The sequence below is a fragment of the Mustela putorius genome, unplaced genomic scaffold, assembly GCF_011764305.1.
Source record: "Mustela putorius furo isolate JIRA1106 unplaced genomic scaffold, ASM1176430v1.1 tig00003836_pilon_pilon_pilon, whole genome shotgun sequence".
Lineage (NCBI taxonomy): Eukaryota > Metazoa > Chordata > Mammalia > Carnivora > Mustelidae > Mustela > Mustela putorius.
The window spans coordinates 14308722-14332942 of record NW_025421989.1 but is presented as its reverse complement, the minus strand read 5'-3'; the positions used below and the strand labels follow the sequence as shown (position 1 = coordinate 14332942).

Here is a 24221-nt window from a genome sequence, read left to right as displayed (position 1 = left end):
TTTAAACTCCTTTCAGACATAAGGAATTCCATTAGAAAATATCACAAAAAACTTTAACCTTTGGTCTTAACAAAATTATAAACAAAATAGCATGAGGCCAGATACTAATACTCAGACTAAATACACCATAACAAGAAAATATTTAACCTAACATTTAAAACTGTTACAGCTGCAATACTTGCCACCTTAAAGTCAGTCCCTGAGTCAAACATGCTTATCACTGAGCAACAGCTATGGGAATCCTGAAAGAACTTCCCTGAATAACTGGTGATTAGTATAATAGTCAAATAACCTGTATCATAAGATCAATTTCAAGGCTACTCAAGGGTGATCAACTACAACCAATAATGATAATCATACACTATTATCTGAAGCCCTATTTCATAACCAAACACCTATCCACTACCTTTCAAAATGTGGATTCAGATCTACCAAAGATTGTAAGTTATTGGGTCTATGTGAAAAATAATGACTGAATGAAACTCCTTTCTCATAAGTAACTTGAACATAAATCTGTCACTACCTTGATTTCTTCTATATCATCTTTTCTCTCTTCCCATTAGGAAGCTTTTCACCTATAAAAAGGTCATCTGAGAAAAAACAGCATACGATTTCAAATAACTAATGACCACCTAATCATGAGAAAGCTTGTCCAAAAGTAGTCTTTTTCTGGGTTCACATGTTCATTCTACTTTATTAAGCATCATTATCATAGCCAAACAGTTTTAATTATATGCCCACATACACAGAGCAATACATTAGTTTCTAAACAGTTAAACATATACATTATTTTTTTTTTAAAAGACCATGTACTTGCCTTGTGTCTGCATTTAAGTACAACTCCATAGGCTCCTACAACAAAAAGAAATAAAAACTTAGGGGCACATAGACAAACTATAGCTCTTAGAGAAATAAAAGTTCTATTATACTTATATTGGTTATCAGTGTATGATATAATAATGATTCCTAAAATGACAATACTCTCCAGTAACAATGCAATGAGCCACACATAAACAAAATGTGGATATTAGTATATATTTTTCATAAAATGAGTATAAGCAACTCATTTACCCAACAAGTATCTTTAAATGTTTCTGTTTTTAGTGAAAACCTCACTTGAAAGATTTAAAATTTAAGCTTAAAACTACTGGAGAGGGCGCCTGGGTGGCTCAGTGGGTTAAGCCGCTGCCTTTGGCTCGGCTCGTGATCTCAGGGTCCTGGGATCGAATCCCGCATTGGGCTCTCTGCTCAGCGGGGAGCCTGCTTCCTCCTCTCTCTCTGCCTGCCTCTCTGCCTACTTGTGATCTCTCTATATAAAATAAATAAATAAAATCTTAAAAAAAAAAAAACACTACTGGAGATAAGATTTGGACATAAGAACTTTAAGATTAAATGGAAAAAAAAAAAAAAACTCAAAAGATTGAAGAAAACTTTAAATTTAAAAGCTAATTGTCTCCCAATAGTAAGCTCAGGTACCAAGCCTACCAAGTATGTTCTCACTCCTAGGAGACATTTAAGACCTCTTCCAGAATACTGGAATCTCTTTCCTGACAGGCAAAATAATATAGGCCTAAGCATTCCAATTTAGTAACCTGCAGGAGTTGCTACATTTTTGCCATAAATACTCAGTACAAGCAAGGGCACAGGCCATAAGTAGTCCAAGGCTCTCTGGCCATTTATAGCCAAGCACTTCCACTTTCCTTGGTATACTCTGATGACATTCATCAATACAGTTTGGGTTACTAATCCTCTTCCCTAGCCAGAAAACTACTTCTTTAGAGGCAGAACAGAGTTGACAGCAAGATACCCAGGAAACTAAGGTCAGAGTCATATTGGGACAACCTAATTAGCAAAATTGAATGTAATGTATGATAACTTGAGGTTTGTAGAAATGTCAAGAACACTGACAGGCAAGGTCTGCATACATCTATGACAAGCAAACTTCAGACAGATGAGATTGGGAAATGTGTCTCAAACAGAATCCAAAGACCCGAAACAAGTCTCCCTCACTTTGGTGGAGATGGATGAATCTTATTATCTTAGTCAGGATGGAATTAGCTACTACAACTGTCCAACTTATTTTCACAATCATCACCAGGCAATCCTTCAGTCCCGATTTAACTGCTAATGCCAGTTTTTCTACAGGGCAAAAGTACACTGCCCAGGCTACAGGAATGCAGAGTTTACTAGACAGTTTTTAATTTCCATAATATGTATGTATTTCTTAGCCAAAAAGCATCTAAGGTGGTTTACAAAGAAAAAATATATAGCAATGATGGTTCTGACTATAACTAAAACTGACATACACTGATTTATAGAACAGTCTAGTAGTTTAGTTAATCTGAGCTAATTCCTAAGGAGATGATCACCTACAGGTATACTAAGAAAACCAAGGATGTGATCCAGAAAAACTGGGGCCCAGAGTTTGAAACGTTCCAACCTTGTTACACCCTATGAGCTGACTGGCTCCAGTCAGTAGCTTTACTGCATTAGCTTCTAATTATAACACTTTGGGGAAAAAAAACATACAAAAAAGGCAGCTATATAACATAGTAGACAAGACATCAAGAATGAGTTTTACTGGGATGCCAGGGTAAGGCTAAGTCAGTTAAGCATCTGCCTTCTGTTCAGGTTTGAGCCCCACATCAGACTCTGCTCAGCAGAGAGTCTGCTTCTCCCTCTCCCTCTCCCTCTGTGTTCTTTTTCTCTCTCTCTCTCTCTAATAAATAAATAAATAAAATCTTTTTAAAAAGAAATTACTAAAACAAAAACAATGAATTTTATTTACATAATTATTATCAATGAAGAAAAGGAAAAGGAGTTGACTGGTACAGGAAGAAGGATTCATTCTTTTTGTAGGTTTCAACTTCAGATCTTAAAGCAAGTACCCAATAATTAGACTCTATTTGTTTTTGTTTTTTTTTTTTAAAGATTTTATTTATTTACTTGACAAGGATCACAAGTAGGCAGAGAGGCAGGCAGAGAGAGAGAGAGAGAGGAGAAAGAAGGCTCCTTGCTGAGCAGAGAGCCCAATGCGGGGCTCGATCCCAGGATCGATCAGGACCTGAGCTGAAGGCAGAGGCCCCAACCTACTGAGCCACCCAGGTGCCCCAAGACTCTATTTGTTTTTAAGATTTATTTATTTATTAGAGAGAGAGAGAGAGAGAACAAGAGTATGGAGGGGGCAGGGGGGGTGTTACACACAGAGGGAAAGGGAGAGAGAACCCCAAGCAGACTCCATGCCCAGCACAGGGCACAATCTTACAGCCCTGAGCCAAAACCAGAATCAGGCACTTAACCAACTACATGGGCCAGTCACCCCAGACTCCATTTTAATTGTTTCTATTTATTTGAAAAGGGTTTAACTACTTAATATTAAAATCTATTAACAGCTTTGCTGCTCACAGGTACATCCTCAAAACTTTTTAAAATTCACATATATTTGAAAATTCATAAAATAAAAATTTTTATAACACTTGCTTTAAAGTCATAAATGCTAGGGGCTCCTGGGTGGCTCAGTCAGATATGCCTGTGACTCTTGATTTTGGCTCAGGTCATGATCTCAGGTTTGTTAGATCAAGACCCACACCGGGCTCCAGGCTGGGTGTGAAGCCTGCTTAAGAGTCTCTCTCTCCCTCTCCCTCTACCCTTCTTCCCTTCCCCCTCTTAAAAAAAACATAAATAAATGTTAAAAAACCATAATTATAATCACTCACACTGTTAACAAAATCATTTCTCAAAATCTCCATAAAGTTATCTTTAAGTCAAAAGCAAAGATTACTAAGAAGGAAAAATCAAGGGGGTGGCTGTGTGGCTCAGTGGGTTAAGCATCTGCCTTTGCTCAAGTCATGATCCCAAGGTCCTGTGATTGGCCCTCCCCAGCTCAGGGGGAAATTGATTTCTCTTTCTCCCTCCACCCCTCCCCCACTCCACCTGGGGCTCTCTCCTGCTCTAATAAATAAAATCCTAAAAAAAAAAAAAAGAAAGAAAATCAGGATGACTTATGAAAAATGGATGACCATATTTCATCAAATTAATGATATTGTTAATCATAGGCATTAGTTGATGTACTACTGGGGGGAAAAAGATCTGCCAATTGAACCATGAAATGCTATGGATTATAACACACATCCTGATTTCAGAAATATTTAAATATAACTAAGTTGTGTGCTTCAAAATTTATAAAAATGTGGTTTGTCATTCTCAAGAAGTTATTCAGTCTACGGCCATACCACCCTGAACGCGCCCGATCTCGTCTGATCTCAAGAAGTTATTCATTTATTTACCATGTATTAAGTGAAATTTAATTTATACAAATAAATTTTAAGTTATCCAAAATCAACTTGATATAAAAATAAAATGTAACAAAAAATTATAGACTAAGAAACCCCAATCGCTGATGAAAACAATGAAATGAAGGCAGCCCTGAGGAACCTGGCTGGCTCATCAGAACAGTATGCAACTCTTGACCTTGGGCTTATGAGTCTGAACCCCACCTTCAGTGCAGAGATCACATTAAAAAAATAAAATCTTTAAAAAAAAAAAAAAAAGAAAAGAAAAGAAAAAAGAAATGAAGGCAGACTTAAGAAATATCTGATTCATTAAATTTTAAAGGGTTTTAAAATATTAACTTTCGGGGCGCCTGGGTGGCTCAGTGGGTTAAAGCCTCTGCTTTCGGCTCGGGTCATGGTCCCGGGGTTCTGGGATCGAGCCCCACATTGGGCTCCCTGCTCAGCAGGGAGCCTGCTTCCCCCTCTCTCTCTCTGCCTGCCTCTCTGCCTACTTGTGATCTCTCTCTGTCAAATAAATAAATAAAATCTTTAAAAAAAAAATATTAACTTTCAGTTGAATAAAACCCAAATAGCACAATTTTATTTTTAGTATTTCACTTAAGCACATATCTGAATTAATATAGGTAAAATTAATAGGATCTGAATTGTAACTTTTTCAGTAGTAGGTATAACTATATACATTACTCAGAAACTCAAGGAATGCTAAACTTACCTTCACCTACAACCCCAAGGATCTCAAATTTATTCATCACATTACCAATGTTAGGAATCTTCATGAAGACAAACTCCTCTTTTGATGCAAGCCACAGAACATGGCATCAAGAAAGAACTTCAGAGAACGTCGTGAAGTAGAATCAAAATGCCAAAGGAAGAAATTCTCACAGGTTGGCAGGGACTTTCACATATTTGTTCTAATGTGAAGTATTAAATGATTCCCTGAAAGAGAAAACACAAAAGTCCTAAGTTTTATATTCAGTACTCTAATAATCTATCCTACTGTTTTGTACAGTTTTTAAAAAATCATGTTAATGTTTCATAAACTAAAAAAAAGAAAGAAAGGAAAAAAATGACAATAAGAGAGAAGAACCCAAAATGGAACAAAAACAAATGTACCTAACTGTATTTGAAATGAATAACATAACCATCACCCCAAAGGGGAGGGTGGGAATTCACTCCAGGTAACTTTTGGAAAACCATGTTTTAACTACATACTCTCTCAAGCTAAAAACAAAAAAAAATATCTATAAACAAATACCACACTTAAGATACTTGTTTTTACACAAAGATATGAAATTATGTGCATTCTCAGACTGAGCAAATAAAAATAAGTAACATTGTGGATAATAAGAGTTTGGCTTCTTATTCTCATAAAAATAAGTTACAAATATGAAAAAGGATGAAGGCTTGGAATCAGAGCTAACCATAGGAGCTCGGTTCTTAATATAGAGATGCAGAAACAGACATAAATGTGTATAAATATACATACACACATATATATATTCCCTAGCTCTGTCTGCTGAGGAGACCTAGGAGCAATGACACTCCAGTATCCCATTACCACAGCTAGTGCACCCAAAAAAGGTACCAGTTTCCTCAGAGAAATGGCTGATTCCCAGGCAAGAGCAAGGAAAAGTACAATATGTGCCCAGGATATACTTCTGTGGTGCTGGAAAAGCTAATAATGCTCAAAGAATGACAGGAGCGTGTCTGAAGGACACAGGAGTCAGCTTGAGTCACTTCTGGTCAAATGAGAAACAACTAAACAACAAAATAAATGAAAAAAAATCGTAGATGATAAACCACATAATAAAATAAAAGCATACCAGTCCTTACTTAGATAAATAACTGAGGGGAGAAGGAAAAGCTCTGAGAGTGTAATTCCAAATAATAAATGTAGTGATGGAATTAGAAAATCACCATTTGGCAAACACCCTGTTAATAATTATTTCAGGCAAGTATCATCAACATACGCTGAAACTAGTGGTTCAAAGTTTGATGGAAAACAGGATATTATCTAGTCTCAAAGTAGCTCCACTACAAAATACCCGTGAATTAAAAAGGGAAAAATGGTAATTTAATAGTGAAGAATCCTGCCAGATACCACCTTAATTAAGTGATCAAAGCTAACATCATCAATAATAGAACAAGTCAACATCATAAACCTCCTGATAGGATACAACACATCACTTCTGTGGCAGTCCTTCCAAAAAGGTAAAACAGACAAGCCCAAACTGAGGGACATTCTACTAAGTAACTGACCTGTATTCTTTTAAAATGTCTAGGTTATAAAGGACAAGGAAGCAAGTAACTGTTCCACAAAAGAAGATTAGGAGACCTGTTAACTAAAAACAATGTATGATCCTGGACTGGATTAAACCAGGACAAAAAAATATTTTTTTATTAAAATTTTTATGAGTGATGTACATGTGACTGTAGTTAATAATATTAATATATTTGAAAGTTGTTAAGAGAGTAGATCTTCAAAGTTCTCATCATAAGCAATAAAAAATGGTAACTATGTAATGATGAATGTTAACTAGACTTACTGTGATCATTTCACAATACATACAAATATCAAATCACTATGTTGTAGACTTGAAACTAGTATGTTACATGTCAGTAACAGTTCAATTGATGAATAAGGTACAGCCCAGAATCTCTAGAAAAAGACAGTCAAATAAAAAATTTAACAAACATAAAAAAAACAAACACCAACATTTTTGGAGATAAAGTTTGCAGCTTAAACCATTCAGGAAAAAAATAATAAGTACATGTGTATGGAGGAAGAAACAAAGAATGAATAAAATGTTAACATGTGGGGAATCTGGGTCAAGGGTCTATGAAACAGGAAACTCTGTACTATCCATGCAACTCTTCTCTAAATCTGAAATTATTTAAAAATAAGTTATTTTGCTTCAAAAAGAAACTATGCTATCTTTATGAAAAATCACAGCTGTACCAACATAAAATATTGGTTTAAAAGGAAGAAATAAATCAAAACCAATAAATTCTTTGCTGCCTATGAAATCTGAAGGTTTTTAAAAATAAGAGTACCCATGTAGTGTGGAAAAGTACTGACTTAAAGCATGCCTTTTCATATGCTGATGAAAATACAAACTGAGACAAGCTTTCTTAAGAGAAGTATGCCCATAATTAAATGTTTTGAAATGTTTATAGCATGATAGAAGTATCTGACAAAAATGTACAATGATCACTCATAAAGGCAAAATATTATAGTCCCTTTAAAAATTAAGAATATGACAGAAGTCCTACTGTTAATGCTTATTAACACTATTATTAAACATTATCCTAATGAGTTTTAGTGATCTCAGTAAAATAAGAAAAAATGAATATAACATATTGGATTGGAAAAAGAAGCAAAACAGAATTAACAGATAATATTGCCTAGATTAAAAATTCAAAGAAATTTACAAATTACTCAAATTATAAATGTTAACAAAGTAGTTGAATATAAGCTTAATATACAATATAAAATAACAACTGTATATATAACATTGATGTAAAAATCAATAAACAGAAAATGTAATTTTTAAAAGCACATTTATAACAAAAGAGGCACTAAAGATTTAGCATAACAAAAAATGTTCAAAACCTCTATTCAAATATAACTCTATTCAAAGGCATCCAAGAAGACCTAAACAAACAGAGTTATCTCAGCTTTGAGACTGGAAGACTCATATTAATCTATACAGTCAATTAGATTCCAATCAAAATCCCAACAAGGCGTTCTGAGGAATTAAGACAAGCTGATTCTAAAATATATATAGAAGAACAGAGTTCCAAATACTGCCAACACCCTCCTAATATGAAAAGTAGGAAGACTTGACCTTGAAGGTAAGATGTGGTAGGATGTTCTACCAAATATATTAAGGCTTAACACTCAATTACAGAAATTAAGACAGGATGGGGTATCTGGCTGGCTTAGTAGTAGAGCATGAGACTCTTGATCTTGGGGTTGTGATTTTGAGGCCCATGTTGGGTGCAGAGATTATCAAAATAAAACAAAAAGAAATTAAGACAGAGCAGTCTTCGCACAGAAACAAATTTGCTAGTGAAACTGATGTGCAAGCCTGCACAGAGACCATACTTCCGTATCCCTATGGATCCACACTCACCTACACCTTCAGTCTGTTTCCACACAGGAATCTTTAGAGTAAGTCAGATCATGTCACTGCTCTGCTCAAAACCCTCAAATGGCCTCACATATTATGAGTGAAAGTCAAAGTGCACAGGAGCCGCAAGGCCTTAAACTCCCCACCTCGGACATTGGTGACTATGCGCTCCCTTGGCTCACTGCACTCCAGCAACAATGATCTCCTTTCAGTTCAATATATGACAAGAAAGTCACAGTTATACCTAATGCTAAATAGTTCTCTGTCATGCTAATGTTTACTTTAAGTCAATATCTCATTTTTCATTCAACATTTACAAATAATGCTTTTGCCTAATAGAAGGCAACAGAAAGCAGATACTATACTTGGTTTAGAAAACTTTAGTTCATGGGGCACCTGGGTGGCTCAGTCAGTTAAGCGTCGGAATCTTGATTTTGGCTCAGGTCATGCATGATCTCAAGGTCATGAGATCAAGCCCTGCATACAGGTCCACACTCAGCACAGAGTCAGCTTGAGTTTCTCTATCTCCCTCTCACTCTGCCCCCCAACCCATGCTCACTCGCTCTCTCTCCAAAATAAATAAATAAATCTTTAAAAAAAATCTTTAGCTCAATAGAACAAATCTTTTCGATAATACTGACATTTAGACAAAATGTCATAATCTCAGAAAAATATTAATATTTATTCCACTCCTTCATTAAACAAATAATTACTGAATGCTTAATACATTTCAGAGAATGGGACGCCTGGGTGGCTCAGTGGGTTAAGCCGCTGCCTTCGGCTCAGGTCATGATCTCAGGGTCCTGGGATCGAGTCCCGCATCGGGCTCTCTGCTCAGCAGGGAGCCTGCTTCCCTCTCTCTCTCTCTGCCTGCCTCTCCATCTACTTGTGATTTCTCTCTGTCAAATAAATAAATAAAATCTTAAAAAAAAAATACATTTCAGAGAATGGGTAAATCGGACACACAAGACAGTGGTGAACAAGATAGACACCGTCCTTACCTCACAGGGCTTTACATTTTGCTGGGCATGGGGTGGGGTGGGGGAGTGGGGAGTAAGATTATCATCAGATACTGACACTTGTTACAAAGGGAAGGGAGAAAGGAGTGATTTCTCAGAGGCCTCTCTAAAAGTGTGAATATTTGAAGTAAAACATACCAGTAAGAAGAAGGAACCAGCTATACAAAGATCTAAGTAAGTCACATTACAGGTAAAAGAGGCTCAGAGTACTTCTGAAAATGAGTTACTCTTTCATTTTCTATAGCTGATTTGGAAGAACACCCAGAAAGCATTTCAATATCCCACTTTCTGCCAATAATGGCCTGGCTCATTTCAAAGGAACCTTAAGATTAAAAATTAAATCATTCCCACTAAGAAGACCCAGCCCCCCCAAAAGGTATGTACCTAAGTACATAAAAGAACATTTGGTCCCACATATTCTCTATAGAAATCAAAATTGAGTAATACAAACTGAGAATCAGAATTCAAACGTGTGAGGTAAATACATAACACAGGTGTTGAGCAGTCTTTTAACTACCAGTATTCATACTGAGAAAACAGCCATATGCCAAACTGGATTTCATTACAATTTTATATGACTAACACTGAGTAATTTTTAAGACCTAAAAACTCAGATACTTTAGCTTCAACTAACTAAATAACCTAGATGAAATGTCCCTTTGAGGACAAATACAAACACTGGAGAAAATACTTTTTTAAAACAGTCTCAAAACCCCAAAGACTTAAGATTATAAAGAATTAGCTGGTTGAAATCAAAGCAAAAGGACAGGATCCAGAGATGTACTCCAAACCACCCAAAATGGTTTCAGCTCTCAGGCACTTTTAGATCCAGAAAAAAAAAGGGGGGGGAGGAAAAAATGCTCCTAAAACCTTTAAAAATCCAGAAGCAAAATTCAAAGGCAAGAGTGCCAAATTTCTATAAGCCACCACTCACTCAAAGCAGAAACCTGAGAGCTACACTTCCAGGATAAATGGAACCAGGAATAAACCAGCCACTGGACAGACCTGAATTACAGTTTCAGGTTATCTGCAAAATAAACCATTGACTTACTGAGGTGGTTCTACATTCAGACTGGTAATGTCACTTGTATTTGCAAAGGGGAACGTGAAAAAAAACCAAGTCTCTGCAGAAAGATATCCACCTGGGCCTCACAATACTGCTACAAGTCCTCTTCCTTTACACTAAGCAGTACAGCACAAGATACCAAGATCAAGAGCCAAACAGAAATGACCAAAACAGAAAATGAGTCAGAAAGATGTGTAATATCAGAATTATCAGCAGGGCTAAACTACTAAAAGCCCAAAGGTTGAGCATTTTGACAGAACTGGTAGGTCCAAAAGGTGAAAGACCAAATTTGAAAAATAAATTAGAATTCCAGAACTGAAAGAAAAACAGCAAAGGTACTCAATAGACAGTTCAAAGAGAAACCTTCAGGATATAGATCATTTTGGACATATTTTTTAAACTTGACCAAACAAACATTGTAGACTGTACCAAATAAATTTGGAATGCCTTTTTCCTCCCCCAAACATATACAAAATATTTTTAAAAACTGGTATGTCCTAGGTCATAACACAGTTCAAAATAAACACAAGGATTGAAGTACGAGGTTCTCCCTGCACAATGCAAACAGGCAAAAAATCGATCACAAAAGAAATAACTAAAGAATATTCATATGTTTGAAAATTAATACACTCTTAAAATAATCCATAAATCAGTCAAAAAACAAATCATAACAGAAAAATACGGGGCACCTGGTTGACTCAGTCAGGAGAACATGCAATTCTTTTACCTCAGGGTCGTGAGTTCAAGCTCCACATTGGGTGTGGAGCTTACTTACCTTTAAAAAAAAAAAAAAAAAAAAAACAAAAATATAAATTTATGGGAAGACACTGAAGCAATGCTGGGGTGGTGGGGACTGAGAGTCTTATATATGCATATATCACAAAATACTAAAAATTAAAATTAATAAACCAAGCATCAATATCAAGAGGTTAAAAAAAAACCAGAAAAATAAATCCAGAGAAAATATAAAGAAATAATCAAGAGTAAAAATTCATGAAATAGAAAACAAACAATAAGGAGATTTTTAAAAAGGGGGAAAAAAAAGAGCTAGATCTTAGAAATCAACTTTGGAACTAATAAACGGAAAAAGAATTCAGCCCAGCCAACGTCTAGTCACAGGCTTATAATATCCTGAGTAGAGAACCCAGCCACACCATCCCCACACTTTTGACATACAGAACTGATCTAATATACCGATGCCGCTTTAAGCTGTTAAGCCGGTGGTAATTGATTACAAAACAAAAGAAAACCAATACAATCGTATCGTTTCATTTATATATAGTCTTTTTTTTTTAAAAGATTTTATTTATTTACTTGAGAGAGAGACAGTGAGAGAGAGCATGAACGAGGAGAAGGTCAGAGAGAGAAGCAGACTCCCCATAGAGCTGGGAGTCCGATGCGGGACTTGATCCCAGGACTCGGGGATCATGACCTGAGCCGAAGGCAGTCGTCCAACCAACTGAGCCACCCAGGCGTCCCCATTTATACATAGTCTTATAACAGGCAAAGCTGAACTACAAACTACATGGTTTAAGTATGCATATGTAAGTGGTGAATCTGTTTTTTAAAAAGTTAAGTGACTTTTTCTTATAAAAATCAGGATATTACTGGTAGGGAGGAGTTGAGATCAACAAGTGATAAGATAGAGGGCTTTCTGAGACACTAGGAATGCTCTATTTTCTTGAATTCAATGATAGTTAAGTAGACATTCATTAGAGTGTACATTTATTTTTTATGTATTTCTATGTTGTTATATTCCTCAATAAAACAAACTTTTAAGAAGTCCCAGAGTTAATTCTGATAATGACATCGTATATGAATAGTTTCTTGGTCATTTATATGGAAGTAAAAAGTAACTTTTTATCAAAGATAAAGCATTTCAATATTACACGAACCAAAAAATTTTAAATGACCTCTCTCTGAGGTTCCGACTTCACATAATATATGATCTCTAGTGTTGGGTATCAACAAAACCAAAAACTCTCACTGATGGATAATCCAGATGATGAACACACTCTAAAACAATGCCAGATAAGGAGCTGGTAAGAAAACTGTAAGTTTGCCTTTGATGAGAAATGATGGACATCTAAATATCTGAAGATTTTTTGAGAAAGAGGGAATAGAGCAGATATTTATTTTAGGGGGAAGAACTAAGATTAAGGTACAAATGAAAAGGAGACAGATGTCAGCTCAGTAGTGACTAGACATCAATGAACCATCAATATTCATGCATTATTATAAATCTTATAAATATAAAAAATTATATTTATAAAAATATTTTTATAGATATAAAATATAAATTCTTATAAATATTTCTAAGATGCTTCAGGGTACAGCAGTGGGCCAGCCCACTGTAAATGCTTCAGGGTACAGCACTGAACAACAGACAAGGACGTTGCTCTCACGGAGCCTAATGAGGGAAGAGAGACAATAAACCAATAAACATGATCATTCCAGGCACTAAGTATTACAAAGGAAAGAAAACAGTCTTCCAATATTAGGGGGTGGGTGGAGGGGGGAATGCCATGACCCTCTTTTAGATAGAGTGGCCTGGGAAAGGCCTGCTGAGAAGTTGAGATTTGAGCAAAATCTGTTTAATGTAAAGAAACAAGCCATAGGAACAGGGATGGATGAAGAACGTTCCAGGAAGTACAAAGACCCACAGTTTGATAATTTCAAGGAACAAAGATGACCTGTGATCTGAAGCATAGCAGACAAGAAGGGGACCAGCAGGGGGCAGGAAGAGGCTGCTGGATGCGCTTTGGACTGGCCATGGTAGAAAAGCCATGCACTAAACTAGATGTCCTATAAGATCCCTTCCAACATGAAAATTCTAAGAATGTCTCAAAAACTTTGAGGTTTTTTTAAATTAGTATTAACTTTATAAACAAGTAACAGAATAAACTTTGAAGTGGATGTGTTCCACACTAAGAGATACACCTAGAATTAAGCAAACTTGCCTGTGCACTGGCAAGCAAGTACCTACAAGAACTGACAAAAACGGAAGGCTTATAATTTATTTTATGTATCATTAGTACTGAATTTAAGAGTTGCCTGGGCCTTGAATGTTTCCTTTGTGCTGAAATTATAATCTTCATCTCAACAAGTCTTTTCTTCCCAAAGAGAGTACAAAATCCGTTGAATCATGACTTTTGTTCTCATCTCTGGCATTGTTTTTATACATACAAATAAGAGAACCATTTTGTCACTCAAAACTGCACAGGAACAGGGAGGCTGGGTGGCTCAGTTGGTTAAGCAGCTGCCTTCAGCTCAGGTCATGGAGACCCACACCCGCACCGGGCTCTCTGCTCAGCAGGGATCCTGCTTCTCCCTTTCTCTCTGCCTGCTGCTCTGCCTGCTTGTGATATCTCTCTCTCTCTCTCTCTCTCTCTCTGTCAAATAAATAAATATAAATAAATAAAATATTTTTTAAAAACTGCACAAGAATGAATTTGGTACATGACAAAACTTGTAACAACATTTAAATGGTTTGAAAGCATCTTAAAACTCATGATCGATCCATGTATAAACCATGTCTATGGAAAGCACAGCCTTGCAATAAAAAAATCCTAATTACTCTCCTTAGAAAATTTCTCCATGTTGCATGTAAGTGAGGAGAAAAATGCACTAGTTTGCCTCCTGGATGTGACCACATCGCCCATAATTAATAATTTTGCTTTATTCTACCAAGAGTGGAAAAAGAGATTTATCAATCCATTCTCTATAAATCAATTCCCATTATTATATCCAACTGCTATTTGACTATCATGAGTAAAGTATACACAGTTTAATAACATAAACATTTTAAACTTCCAAACATATACCTTACCTCCCCACTCTTTACCTTCACAATCTATCCACAAGGTAGGAAATTCAGTAAAAACTCAATGGATCTCCTTCTAACCAGCTACCTGATATTCTGCCTAAGCACTGCCAATGCTACAGAACTCTTTAGTTTTCTGAGACTCCAAAGGCCTCAGGATTCAAACTGAATAAAAGAGCTAAACTCAGATCAGAGAAATTCAGGGTTTAAACTAATACTGTCCTATTTTTTTTAAGCTTTTACTTAAGTAATCTCTATACCCCACGTGGGGCTCAAACTCATGACCATGAGATCAAGAGTCCCATGCTCTTTCAATTGAGCCAACCAGGTGTTCCAATAATGTACTATTTAAGATACGCTATTGGCTAAAAATGTTTTGAATGAATAGAATACATAAGTATCAACTTTATCATGGTTTCCATGGGCTAATTTGTTCTAACCTCCAAATTCCAAGTAACTGATTTTAAAATAAACTTACAAAAGTTGGGGACCACCTAGATATTGCTGAGTTGATGTGGATCAGAAAATAGAACTAAGTTATTGTTCTACTAAAAAAACAAAACAAAACAAAAAAAAAAACACAACAACAACAAAAAACTAACATTCACCTGAAAAAAGACAGAAGGAACTGAAGGCCAAGACTGAAGAACACTCACAGGATTTAAATGAAATCAAGACCATTGGCCTAGATACATTTCATCCCTGAAATGCTTTAAGACTTCGGAGATGAGATTGCAGAACCTTAGTGGTATTGAGTAAGTCCTACAGAAAAGATGAGAAAGATCGGCCTAGAGCAAAACAGTCACATTTTTCAGAAAGGGTAAAATGGTACATTCTGTAAACACTGCATCTGAGAACTTCTAATGAAACAATCATTCAATAAATGTCTTGAGTGCTAGCCATATGCTAGGCACTGGAACAGACACTAGGAATATATCAGTAAAGGAAACAGACAAGACTCCTTATTTTATGGAGTTTATTAAAGTATAATAAAGCATACTTTATGCAATAAGCATAACATCGCAAATATAAGTCCTTTGGAAAAGAGACATAATGTGCTACAAGGGCTTGTAATAGGGTTGCTACCTATTAGGGAAGGTCGGCTTTTCCAGAGAAAGTATCCAGTGAGCTAAGATCTGTAGGAAAATTAAACATAAACTTATGGAGGATGAGGAACGCTCCAGGAGAAAACAATTTACGTCAAAGTCCTAAGTCAGAAGGGAACATGACAGAAATGAGAGACTCAACAGCAGTGGGGATGAGGTAGTTAATAACCTAGTACCAGGTGCAACTGGAGAAATAGATTAGGTTATTTTATATAGTTATCTTTATCATAAGACACAAGGAGACACAGGAGGGTTTTGAACACTGGGAGGAGTGGGTTCAGGGGCTGGTATGACAATCAGATGATATGTGTTTGGAAAAAATCATACAAGATACAGAGAAGCAAATGTCTCATTACATGGAAGAGAAGATGCCAGTTTGGGGGCATAACAAGTAGAAAGCCATAGCAGGCATCCAGGTGAAGAATTAGGGCAGGATGGACTTAGTTGGTAGATATAAAGAAAATGAATAGATTAAGAAATACTTTTGGAGGGGAAACCAATACAACTCAGGATGGACTAGAGCCGGGAAGTGTAAGAGAAAACAAGGACAGGCGCATGGCTGGTTCAATGGGAAGAGCATATGACTCTTGATGTTGGGTTATGAGTTTGAGCTTCACATTGAGGGTAGCTTACTTTTAAAAAAAAAAAAAAATTGCAAAGCCTTATTCCAAATCTCTGTACTCTGTACCATCTCATAGTGCCTACACCCAAAGGGGAATAAATCTTAAAAAAAGGACGAGGGAGAGAGAAAGCAAGGAAAACTTCTTGATTTGAGTTTGGTCTATGAGTAGATGGAGGTTGTTTCTTGATTGAGGAAAAAAGAAAAGCAGATTAAAGGAAGGGAGGAGAGAGGAAATCCGGAATTCTACTTTATCCGTGTTAAGTTTGCATTGAAATACCTATAAAATGAAATAGACAAAAACCAAAGGGAAAAGAAAAATCAAAAACTGAGGGAAAGAATTTTCAACTTGTATCACAAAGAGTTAATATCCTAACACATAAAAGATTCCTACTACTCAACAAGATAAGCAGAAACCTAATTTTTAAAATGGGTACAGTACAAGACACCTGGGTGGCTCCTTTGGTTAAGCGTCTGACTCTTGATTTCAGCTCAGGTCATGATCTCAGAATTCTGGGGTGCTGGGATCAGGTCCCACATCAGGATCGTGCTCAGCGCTGAGTATGCTTGAGGATTTCTCTCCCTCTCCCTCGGCCCCTCCCCCTGCTCACTTTCAGGCACTTTCTCTCTCTAAAATTAATAAATCTTTTTGAAAAATAAAACGGGTGAAGTACTATGAACAAATAGTTCACAGTAACGGAAATACAAATGCCTCTTAAACACATAAAACATTACTCAACTTTACATATAATAAAAACTGAAGATTAAAACTACACTGAGATTCAGGGTGCATGACTGGCTCAGTCAGTAGAGCATGGGATTCTTGATCTCAGGGTCATGAGTTCAAGCCCCATGTTGGTTGTAGAGATTATTTTAAATAAAGTAAATATAATTGTTTTTTAAACTACAGCAAGATTCAATTTCTCAGATTAGCAAAAAACTAAATTAACATACCATGTTGATGAGAGCATGAGGAAATTATGCTTATTCATACATTGCTGGTGGGAATGTGTATTAATGTAATTTCTGGAGGCTAATCTTATACCTTTCAAAACTAAAAACAAACATATTCTAATGACACAGCAATTAAATTTCTAGAAACTAATCATCAGAAACACACACACATACAGAGATAAGCATACATAATTCTCAGCAGTATTGTTTGTAAAAGTAAAATGGAAACAACCTTTAAGTATGCATCAATAGGGGCCTGGTTAAATGAACTGCGGTACATCCATTCACATTTTTTTAAGCTAGAGAATGAAGGGAAATATGTCTATTTCACAAATCTGAGTTTTCACGAATTTTCTAATAAATCGAAATTACATTTAAAATTATATTCTAAGTATGGAGCACCTGTGTGGCTCGGTTGTTAAGCAGCTCCCTTCAGCTCAGATCATGATTCCAGCCTCTTGGGATGGAGCCCCACATTGGGCTCCCTGCTCAGTGGGAAGCCTGCTTCTTCCTCTCCCAACCCCCTGCTTGTGTTCCCTCTCTCACTATGTCTCTCTCTGTCAAATAAATAAATAAAATCTTTTTTTAAAATTTAATTAATTAATTAAATTGTATTCTAAGTAAATACCATTTATATCTATCTTGTATACTGGTCCTACATAAAATTATATTTGAAAAAGGATATTTATTGCTATTTTTTGAAAGTCTGAAAAATCTACTCATTGAGAAGTATAAAAGTACATGGTTGAGTTTACTGGACCTGAAGATATCAAGTGTTTTCAAACACTGCCAATAATTTGGAAAATTCACAAAAGCTGCTTCAGGCTAAACAGTGTTAATGCTGTCACTAATTAATCTTCTTTATTATTTATCCAGATTCCTAATCCTTGTAATTGATGTGACAGTAGACTGGAGATTACATCAGAGAGATTCTAAAGCCTGGGTTTTTCTCACCAAGGCAAAGTATCAGACTCATAGTTGACCTTGACAACTTTCATTTCCTCAGTTAAAACAAGTAAAGCTCCTCTGTTGGATGATCTCTGAGGTCCCCTGTAGCTTTCAAATCCCACCATTTCATTTCTAAAATCTCAGAACCTCCCAAACTGAAAATAAGTGTCAAAATCATCAGTTCCTAAGGGACCAGGATAAACCACATATACCCTCCCCTCCTCTCTCTTTTCATTAGCTTCCAAATCACTTACCAAAGTAAGTTTCAAGAGCAGATAAGTACAATCAGCTTAGAACAAGGAAAGGAACAACATGATTACCTTCCAGCCTATTTCAGAAAAACTGCAAAACCAAATAAGTAGAATGCTGCTAGCCAAACATCTGGTGATTAAACTATTCCTGGGAGGGTCACTTATATTAATGGGAAAAAACAAATAGTAATGATAACTAGACAGCAGCAACTTTGCAAGGCATGAAAAAGTCTGGGATATTTTCCAAATGGGTTGGGAGGAAGTTATTTTTATTTAGAGATATTTGTGTCCTATTTAAAACAAAGAAGAAACTTAAGAAAATCAAGCTAAAGATCTTAAACTTCCTCAGTCAGCTCTCTGTCCTGCTAACTTTAGAAGAGTAACAATACTTTGACCAAACAATAACAGTAAAAATTACAAGCAATCCATCAAGGAGATTAATTGATGAAAGCACTCATTTAAATTCAAAATATCTGAGGGGTGTCTACGGGGTAGAGTTGGTTGAGGGTCAGACTCTTGGTTTCAGCTGGGGTGGTAATCTCAGTCCTAAGATCGAGCACAACCATGGGCTCCGGGCTCAGCCTGGAATCTGCTTGGGATTCTCTCTCCTTCTCCCTCCACCCTTCCTGTTCGCTCTCTCTCAAATAAATAAATAAATAATTTTTAAAAAGAGAGAGATCTAAACAACTAATAAGTAACAAAAATTTTAAAATTTTAAAAGAAATTAAAATGAAAATTTAGTATGTTAAAAGGAAAGATAGATTCTTTCCTTCAAGGAAATTAACCAAAATCATGGTTAACGGGACTTTTGAATTATAGCTCTCCCACATACTAACTTAATGTTGAGGTGAAGCTTTGGTTCGTTTCCATTTATAAACTGGGGTTATGTTACCCTGACACCAAATATGTGGCATCTTCCAACACCAATTCTCCAGCACCAACTGGGTGTCCCTACCTTCCATTCTAAGGCTAACAACCCAGACTCCACAGGTTTAAAGGGCTGGTTCCACAGACTTAACTTCAGACAACAGTCACAAGTCCCAGGTCCCCAGGCCACCTGCTCTTATGTCCAACTTGGCTAAAACTTTGGCGGTTCCCATCAACTCTTCGTCAGGTTTGATAATTTCCTAGAATGACTCACAGAATTCAGGATAACACTCACTTACTAATGTGGGGAACAGAGACAAAATATAAGAAAAAAAATTAAACTTATTATACACAGCCCATTAACAAGTACTTAAGACAGGCAGAGTGAGCTTCCTCTAGGATCTCAACAGCTAAAATGTGAATACTTTGCTAAACGGCAAAAGGCAACCTTAGCTTGATATTAGCCCAACCTCTAGGATCCTGTAAAAATCCCTTTGGAAACTTCTTTATCTCTACCCACCCCCATCCCCCTAGATCCCCCACCCCTGACAAGATACGTTAGCAATCATCCTCCAAACATATGGCTCACTGATAGACATCTGAAGGGTCTCATGACTAAGGCTTTACTATACAAGAATGACCCCTCAAGGTCCTGGAAACCCTGTATCCAAATTCCTTAGGGACTTACCCTAACCCTAACCTCCTCCCAACCTGAAAGTATATCAGCAGCAGCTCCTTACAACCCAAGTACAGCTCTTTCTGCCAAGGTCCTTTCCCGGTGCTTTAATAAAAGCACCCTTTTTGCACTGAAGACATCTCAAGAATTCTTTCTTGACTATTTGCTCCCAGACCCCAACATTTCACATCACTCACCATTGCCGGTTTATTATAAAGTATACTTAACTCAAGAACAGCCAAGTGGAAGAGATGCACAGAACAAAGTATTGGGGGGTGGGAGGAAACACAAAGGGCTTCCATGCCCTCTTAGGGTACACCGTCCTCCAAGCACATCACTGTGTTCACTAATCCAGAAGTTCCCCAAACCCAGTTCTTTACGGGTTTTTTTTTTTTAAAGATTTTATTTATTTATTTGACAGAGAGAGATCACAAGTAGGCACAGAGGCAGGCAGAGAGAGAGGAGGAAGCAGGCTCCCCGCTGAGCAGAGAGCCCGATGCGGGGCTCGATCCCAGGACCCTGAGATCACGACCTGAGCCGAAGGCAGCGGCTTAACCCACTGAGCCACCCAGGCGCCCCTCTTTAAGGGTTTTTATGAGGGTTTCATTATGTAAGCATGATTCACTAAATTACTGACCAGTGATAACCCAGCTCAATCTCCAGCCTCTCTCCCCTCCCCAACGGTAAGGGGTAGGAGAAGGGAGCTGAAAGTTCTAACCTTCTTGGAGCACCTGACTGGCTCAATCAGTAAAACATGTGACCCTTGATCTTGGGGTTGTGAGTTCAAGCCCCACTTTGGACGAAGAGCTTACTTGAAGGAAAGGAAGAAAGAAAGAAAGAAAAGAAGGAAAAGAAAGAAAGAAAGTCCGTCCGTCCTAAACTTCTCATCATGGCTTATCCTTCTGGTGACCAGGCCCGATCCAGAAAGTTATCTAGGGACTCCGTCAGGAGTCATCTCACTAACGTACAAAAGACACTATCACGCAAGAGATTAAGGTAACATTTTTAAGACAAGAACAGAATACTGAATAGACAAGGGGTAAAGGCATTCAAGGCATACTAGGCAAAGTCTGTGCTAAAATAGGCAAAAAAAAAAAAAAAAAAAAAAAACTATTTGTAGAATTCAAGTCATTCTGCTTCCCTGAAATTAGGACACAGGTCCAGGAATGGCAAGAAATCAGGCTAGGACTGAATCATAAAAAGCCTTATATACCAAGCCACAGGTATGTTTCCCTATATATATATATTTTTTTTTTAAGATTTTATTTATTTATTTGACAGAGAGAGAGATCACAAGTAGACAGAGAGGCAGGCAGAGAGAGAGGGAGAAGCAGGCTCCCTGCCGAGCAGACAGCCCAATGCAGAGCTCAATCCCAGGACCCTGAGATCATGACCTGAGCCGAAGGCAGAGGTTTAACCCACTGAACCACCCAGGCACCCCAGTTTCCCTATATTTAAAGATAGAATTCAACTACATACAGTACTAGACCTCTGAAGTCCTCTGCCAGAGACAACAGTATATCAAGATTAGTCTTTTAGGTGAATACTTACCAGTGTTGTTTCAGAAAAATCACCATGGAGGCAGCAAGAGGGTTAGGGAAGAAACACTAGTCAGAATGCTACCGGATTGACAGAGGCCAGGCACAAAAGGATGAAAATCTAAACTAAAGGAGCTACAGTAAGAACAGAGAAAGGAGGGTAGACTTAAGATATTTAGAAGATGTAGTCAGAGGCGCCTGGGTGGCTCAAGTTCGTTAAGCATCTGCCTTCGGCTCAGATCATGATCCTGGAGTCCCTGCTCAGTGAGGCGTCGGCTTCTCCCTCCCCCTCTGCCCCTCCCCCCACATCATGTTCTCTAGCTTGCTCACTCTCTCTCTCAAATAAGTAAATAAAATATTTTAAAATTATAAATTAAAAAAGAAGAAGAAGTAGTAGTAGTAGTAGTAGTAGTATTCAAAAGACACAGTGACAGGGCACCTGGGTAGCTCGGTCAGTTTGGCCATGGAACTCCTGGTCTCAATTTGGATCGTGAGACAGAGCCATGAGCCAAGAGACCAGAGTCAGGAGACCGGAGTCAGGAGACCCGAGTCATGCTCTGTGCTCAGCAGGCGGTGTGTCTGAGATTCTCTCTCCCTCTCTCCCTCTGCCCCTTCCCTGCCTCCCGCAGGCGCACACATGCACTCTCTAAAAGATTTTTTTATTTTTTTTATTTTTTTAAAAGATTTTGTTTATTCATTTGACAGAGAGAGAGGTCACAAGTAGGCACAGAGGCAGGCCGAGAGAGAGAGAGAGAGAGAGAGAGAGAGGAGGAAGCAGGCTCCCTGCTGAGCAGAGAGCCCCATGCGGGACTCGATCCCAGGACCCCGAGACCCTGACCTGAGCCAAAGGCAGAGGCTTTAACCCACTGAGCCACCCAGGTGCCCCAAGACTCAATATTTTAAATGTTAAAAGAATCCTGAGAATTCTTAATCTAAAAAGGGACCCAGTGATTCCAACAAAGAAATAAAATTTAAAAACACATAACCATTATTTATAGGAAGAGCACATGACTTACTCTTTTTGGACTAAGGTTGTTATATCATTTTACTATTAAAAACTTAATTTCCAGGGCACGTGGGTGGCTCAATCAGTTAAGCGTCTGCCTTCAGGTCAGGTCATAATCCCAGCGTCCTGGGATGGAGCTCCGCACATGCAGTTTCCTGTTCAGCAGGGAGCCTGCTTCTCCCTTTCTTTCTCTGCCTTTCCCCTGTACATGCTCTCTCTCTCTCTCTCAAATAAACCTTAAAAATTTTTTGTTTTAATTCCCCACTGCCTACCCAAAAAAGTCTAAATTTCTAAGGCACAAATGTCAAGGAAAATAAAAACAATCTCTTTCACTCGCTTGCGCTCTCATTTATTCATCCTTCAACAAGTACCTACTGAATACCTATGAAGTAGGTCAGAGATAATCTCATCTAACCTTATTTTACAGAGGGGAAAATTTAGGCTCAGGGTAATATATTATTTAATGTAAAATTAACTATAACCTTTGGCAATTGCTTTCCTGTGAATTTGACTTTACTCTTTGGCAATCACCCATTTTCTCCTCTTTTAAAAATCCTTGGCTCTGAACCAACTACACTTACTCATCAACACCTGGAACATGCCTTTCACATTCCCACTTCCATGCTTTTGTTCAGATCATTTCCACACACCTAGTCCCAGTCTTTGCTGACTGAAATGTTAGCCATCATTTTTCAAAAATCAAGTAAACTGTAACTTCCTTTCTATTCAGCACAGTTAAAAGTTATCCTCTATAAAATCTATATAAGCTCATCTTCAAAAGAATAGTCTATAAAATCTTACAGCACTTACATGACTTGAATCATATACTTAAATATTATTGTTTACATATGTTTACATGCATGTCTATCTCCCTTAGGTTAATCAAAATTTCATAGAAACTAGATACCATCCAGCCATACCTTTATTAAATGCAATGTCTAGGCCCTGCATATAAAATAAGTACTCAGAAAATACTTTTTTTTAATTTCTAAAACAAAATAGACAGATAAAATTCAGGTATTTCCAAAGCTTGGGGTGGGATGTTCATTTTCATTCCTATCAAATATTTTGTTAAGTATCAAAATAAAATTCAATCCACATTTTAACTCTTCTCTGCCTGTAAACAGAGAACTTAATAATGACCCACATTTCCAAAATAAAAATTGACTATGCATATTTCTAACAGTAACTGCAGACAATGAACTTGTAAATAATATTACTGTCAATTACCATCTGTATATAGATTATCCATAGTACATTTTCCATTACAGAGCCACAGTACTTGTGTTTATTTCATGCAAATAATACGTAAAGCCCCGTGAAATACAAAATGATCATCTTTCTGTTTAAGGAATCACAGAATCTAAAACCTAAAATAAACCCTACCTAGTCATTATATGAAGAAACAAAGCTTATATCCAGGTCTCCTGATCAGCCTATTAAGGAGGAGCTCTGCTCTAGCTTCACTGAAGGGCCATTCACAACATAGTTAAGTAGGAAAATTAGAGAGCTTCCTAGTGTCCCCAGAGCCTGCTTTCCAACATGTTATCATCATTTTCCTTGAAATAACTCCCAGTTTACTTAATCACAATGGACTCAATATTTTAAAGAAATCCATGCACTGGGGCACCTGGGTGGCTCAGTGGGTCAAGCCACTGCCTTCAGCTCAGGTCATAATCTCAGGGTCCTGGGATCAAGCCCCGCATCTGGCTCTCTGCTCAGCAGGGAGCCTGCTTCCCTCACCTCTCTCTCTGCCTGCCTCTCTGTCTACTTGTGATTTCTCTCTGTCAAATAAATAAATAAAATCTTAAAAATAAATAAATAAAGAAAGAAATCCATGCACATTCAAAATGTAAATATTGTCTATTATCTACTTTGAATTATTCAAACATATCCTTAACTCTGTCAACATAGGTTAAAATA

The 24221-nt window shown here is 37.2% G+C and overlaps 1 protein-coding gene across 2 annotated transcripts in view; it reads right to left on the bottom strand.

Annotated features, from left to right (window-relative positions):
- CDKL5 (cyclin dependent kinase like 5) overlaps positions 1 to 24221 on the bottom strand; it is a 211465-nt gene that overhangs the window by 126615 nt on the left and 60629 nt on the right. For both annotated transcript variants that reach the window (XM_045089345.1, XM_045089346.1), the window contains exons 2-3: positions 5005 to 5228; positions 818 to 852 (exon numbers count right to left, since the gene is read on the bottom strand). In XM_045089345.1, the coding sequence (XP_044945280.1) occupies positions 818 to 852; positions 5005 to 5068 (99 nt within the window). In that variant the 5' untranslated portion in view covers positions 5069 to 5228. The remainder of the gene's footprint in view (positions 1 to 817; positions 853 to 5004; positions 5229 to 24221) is intronic.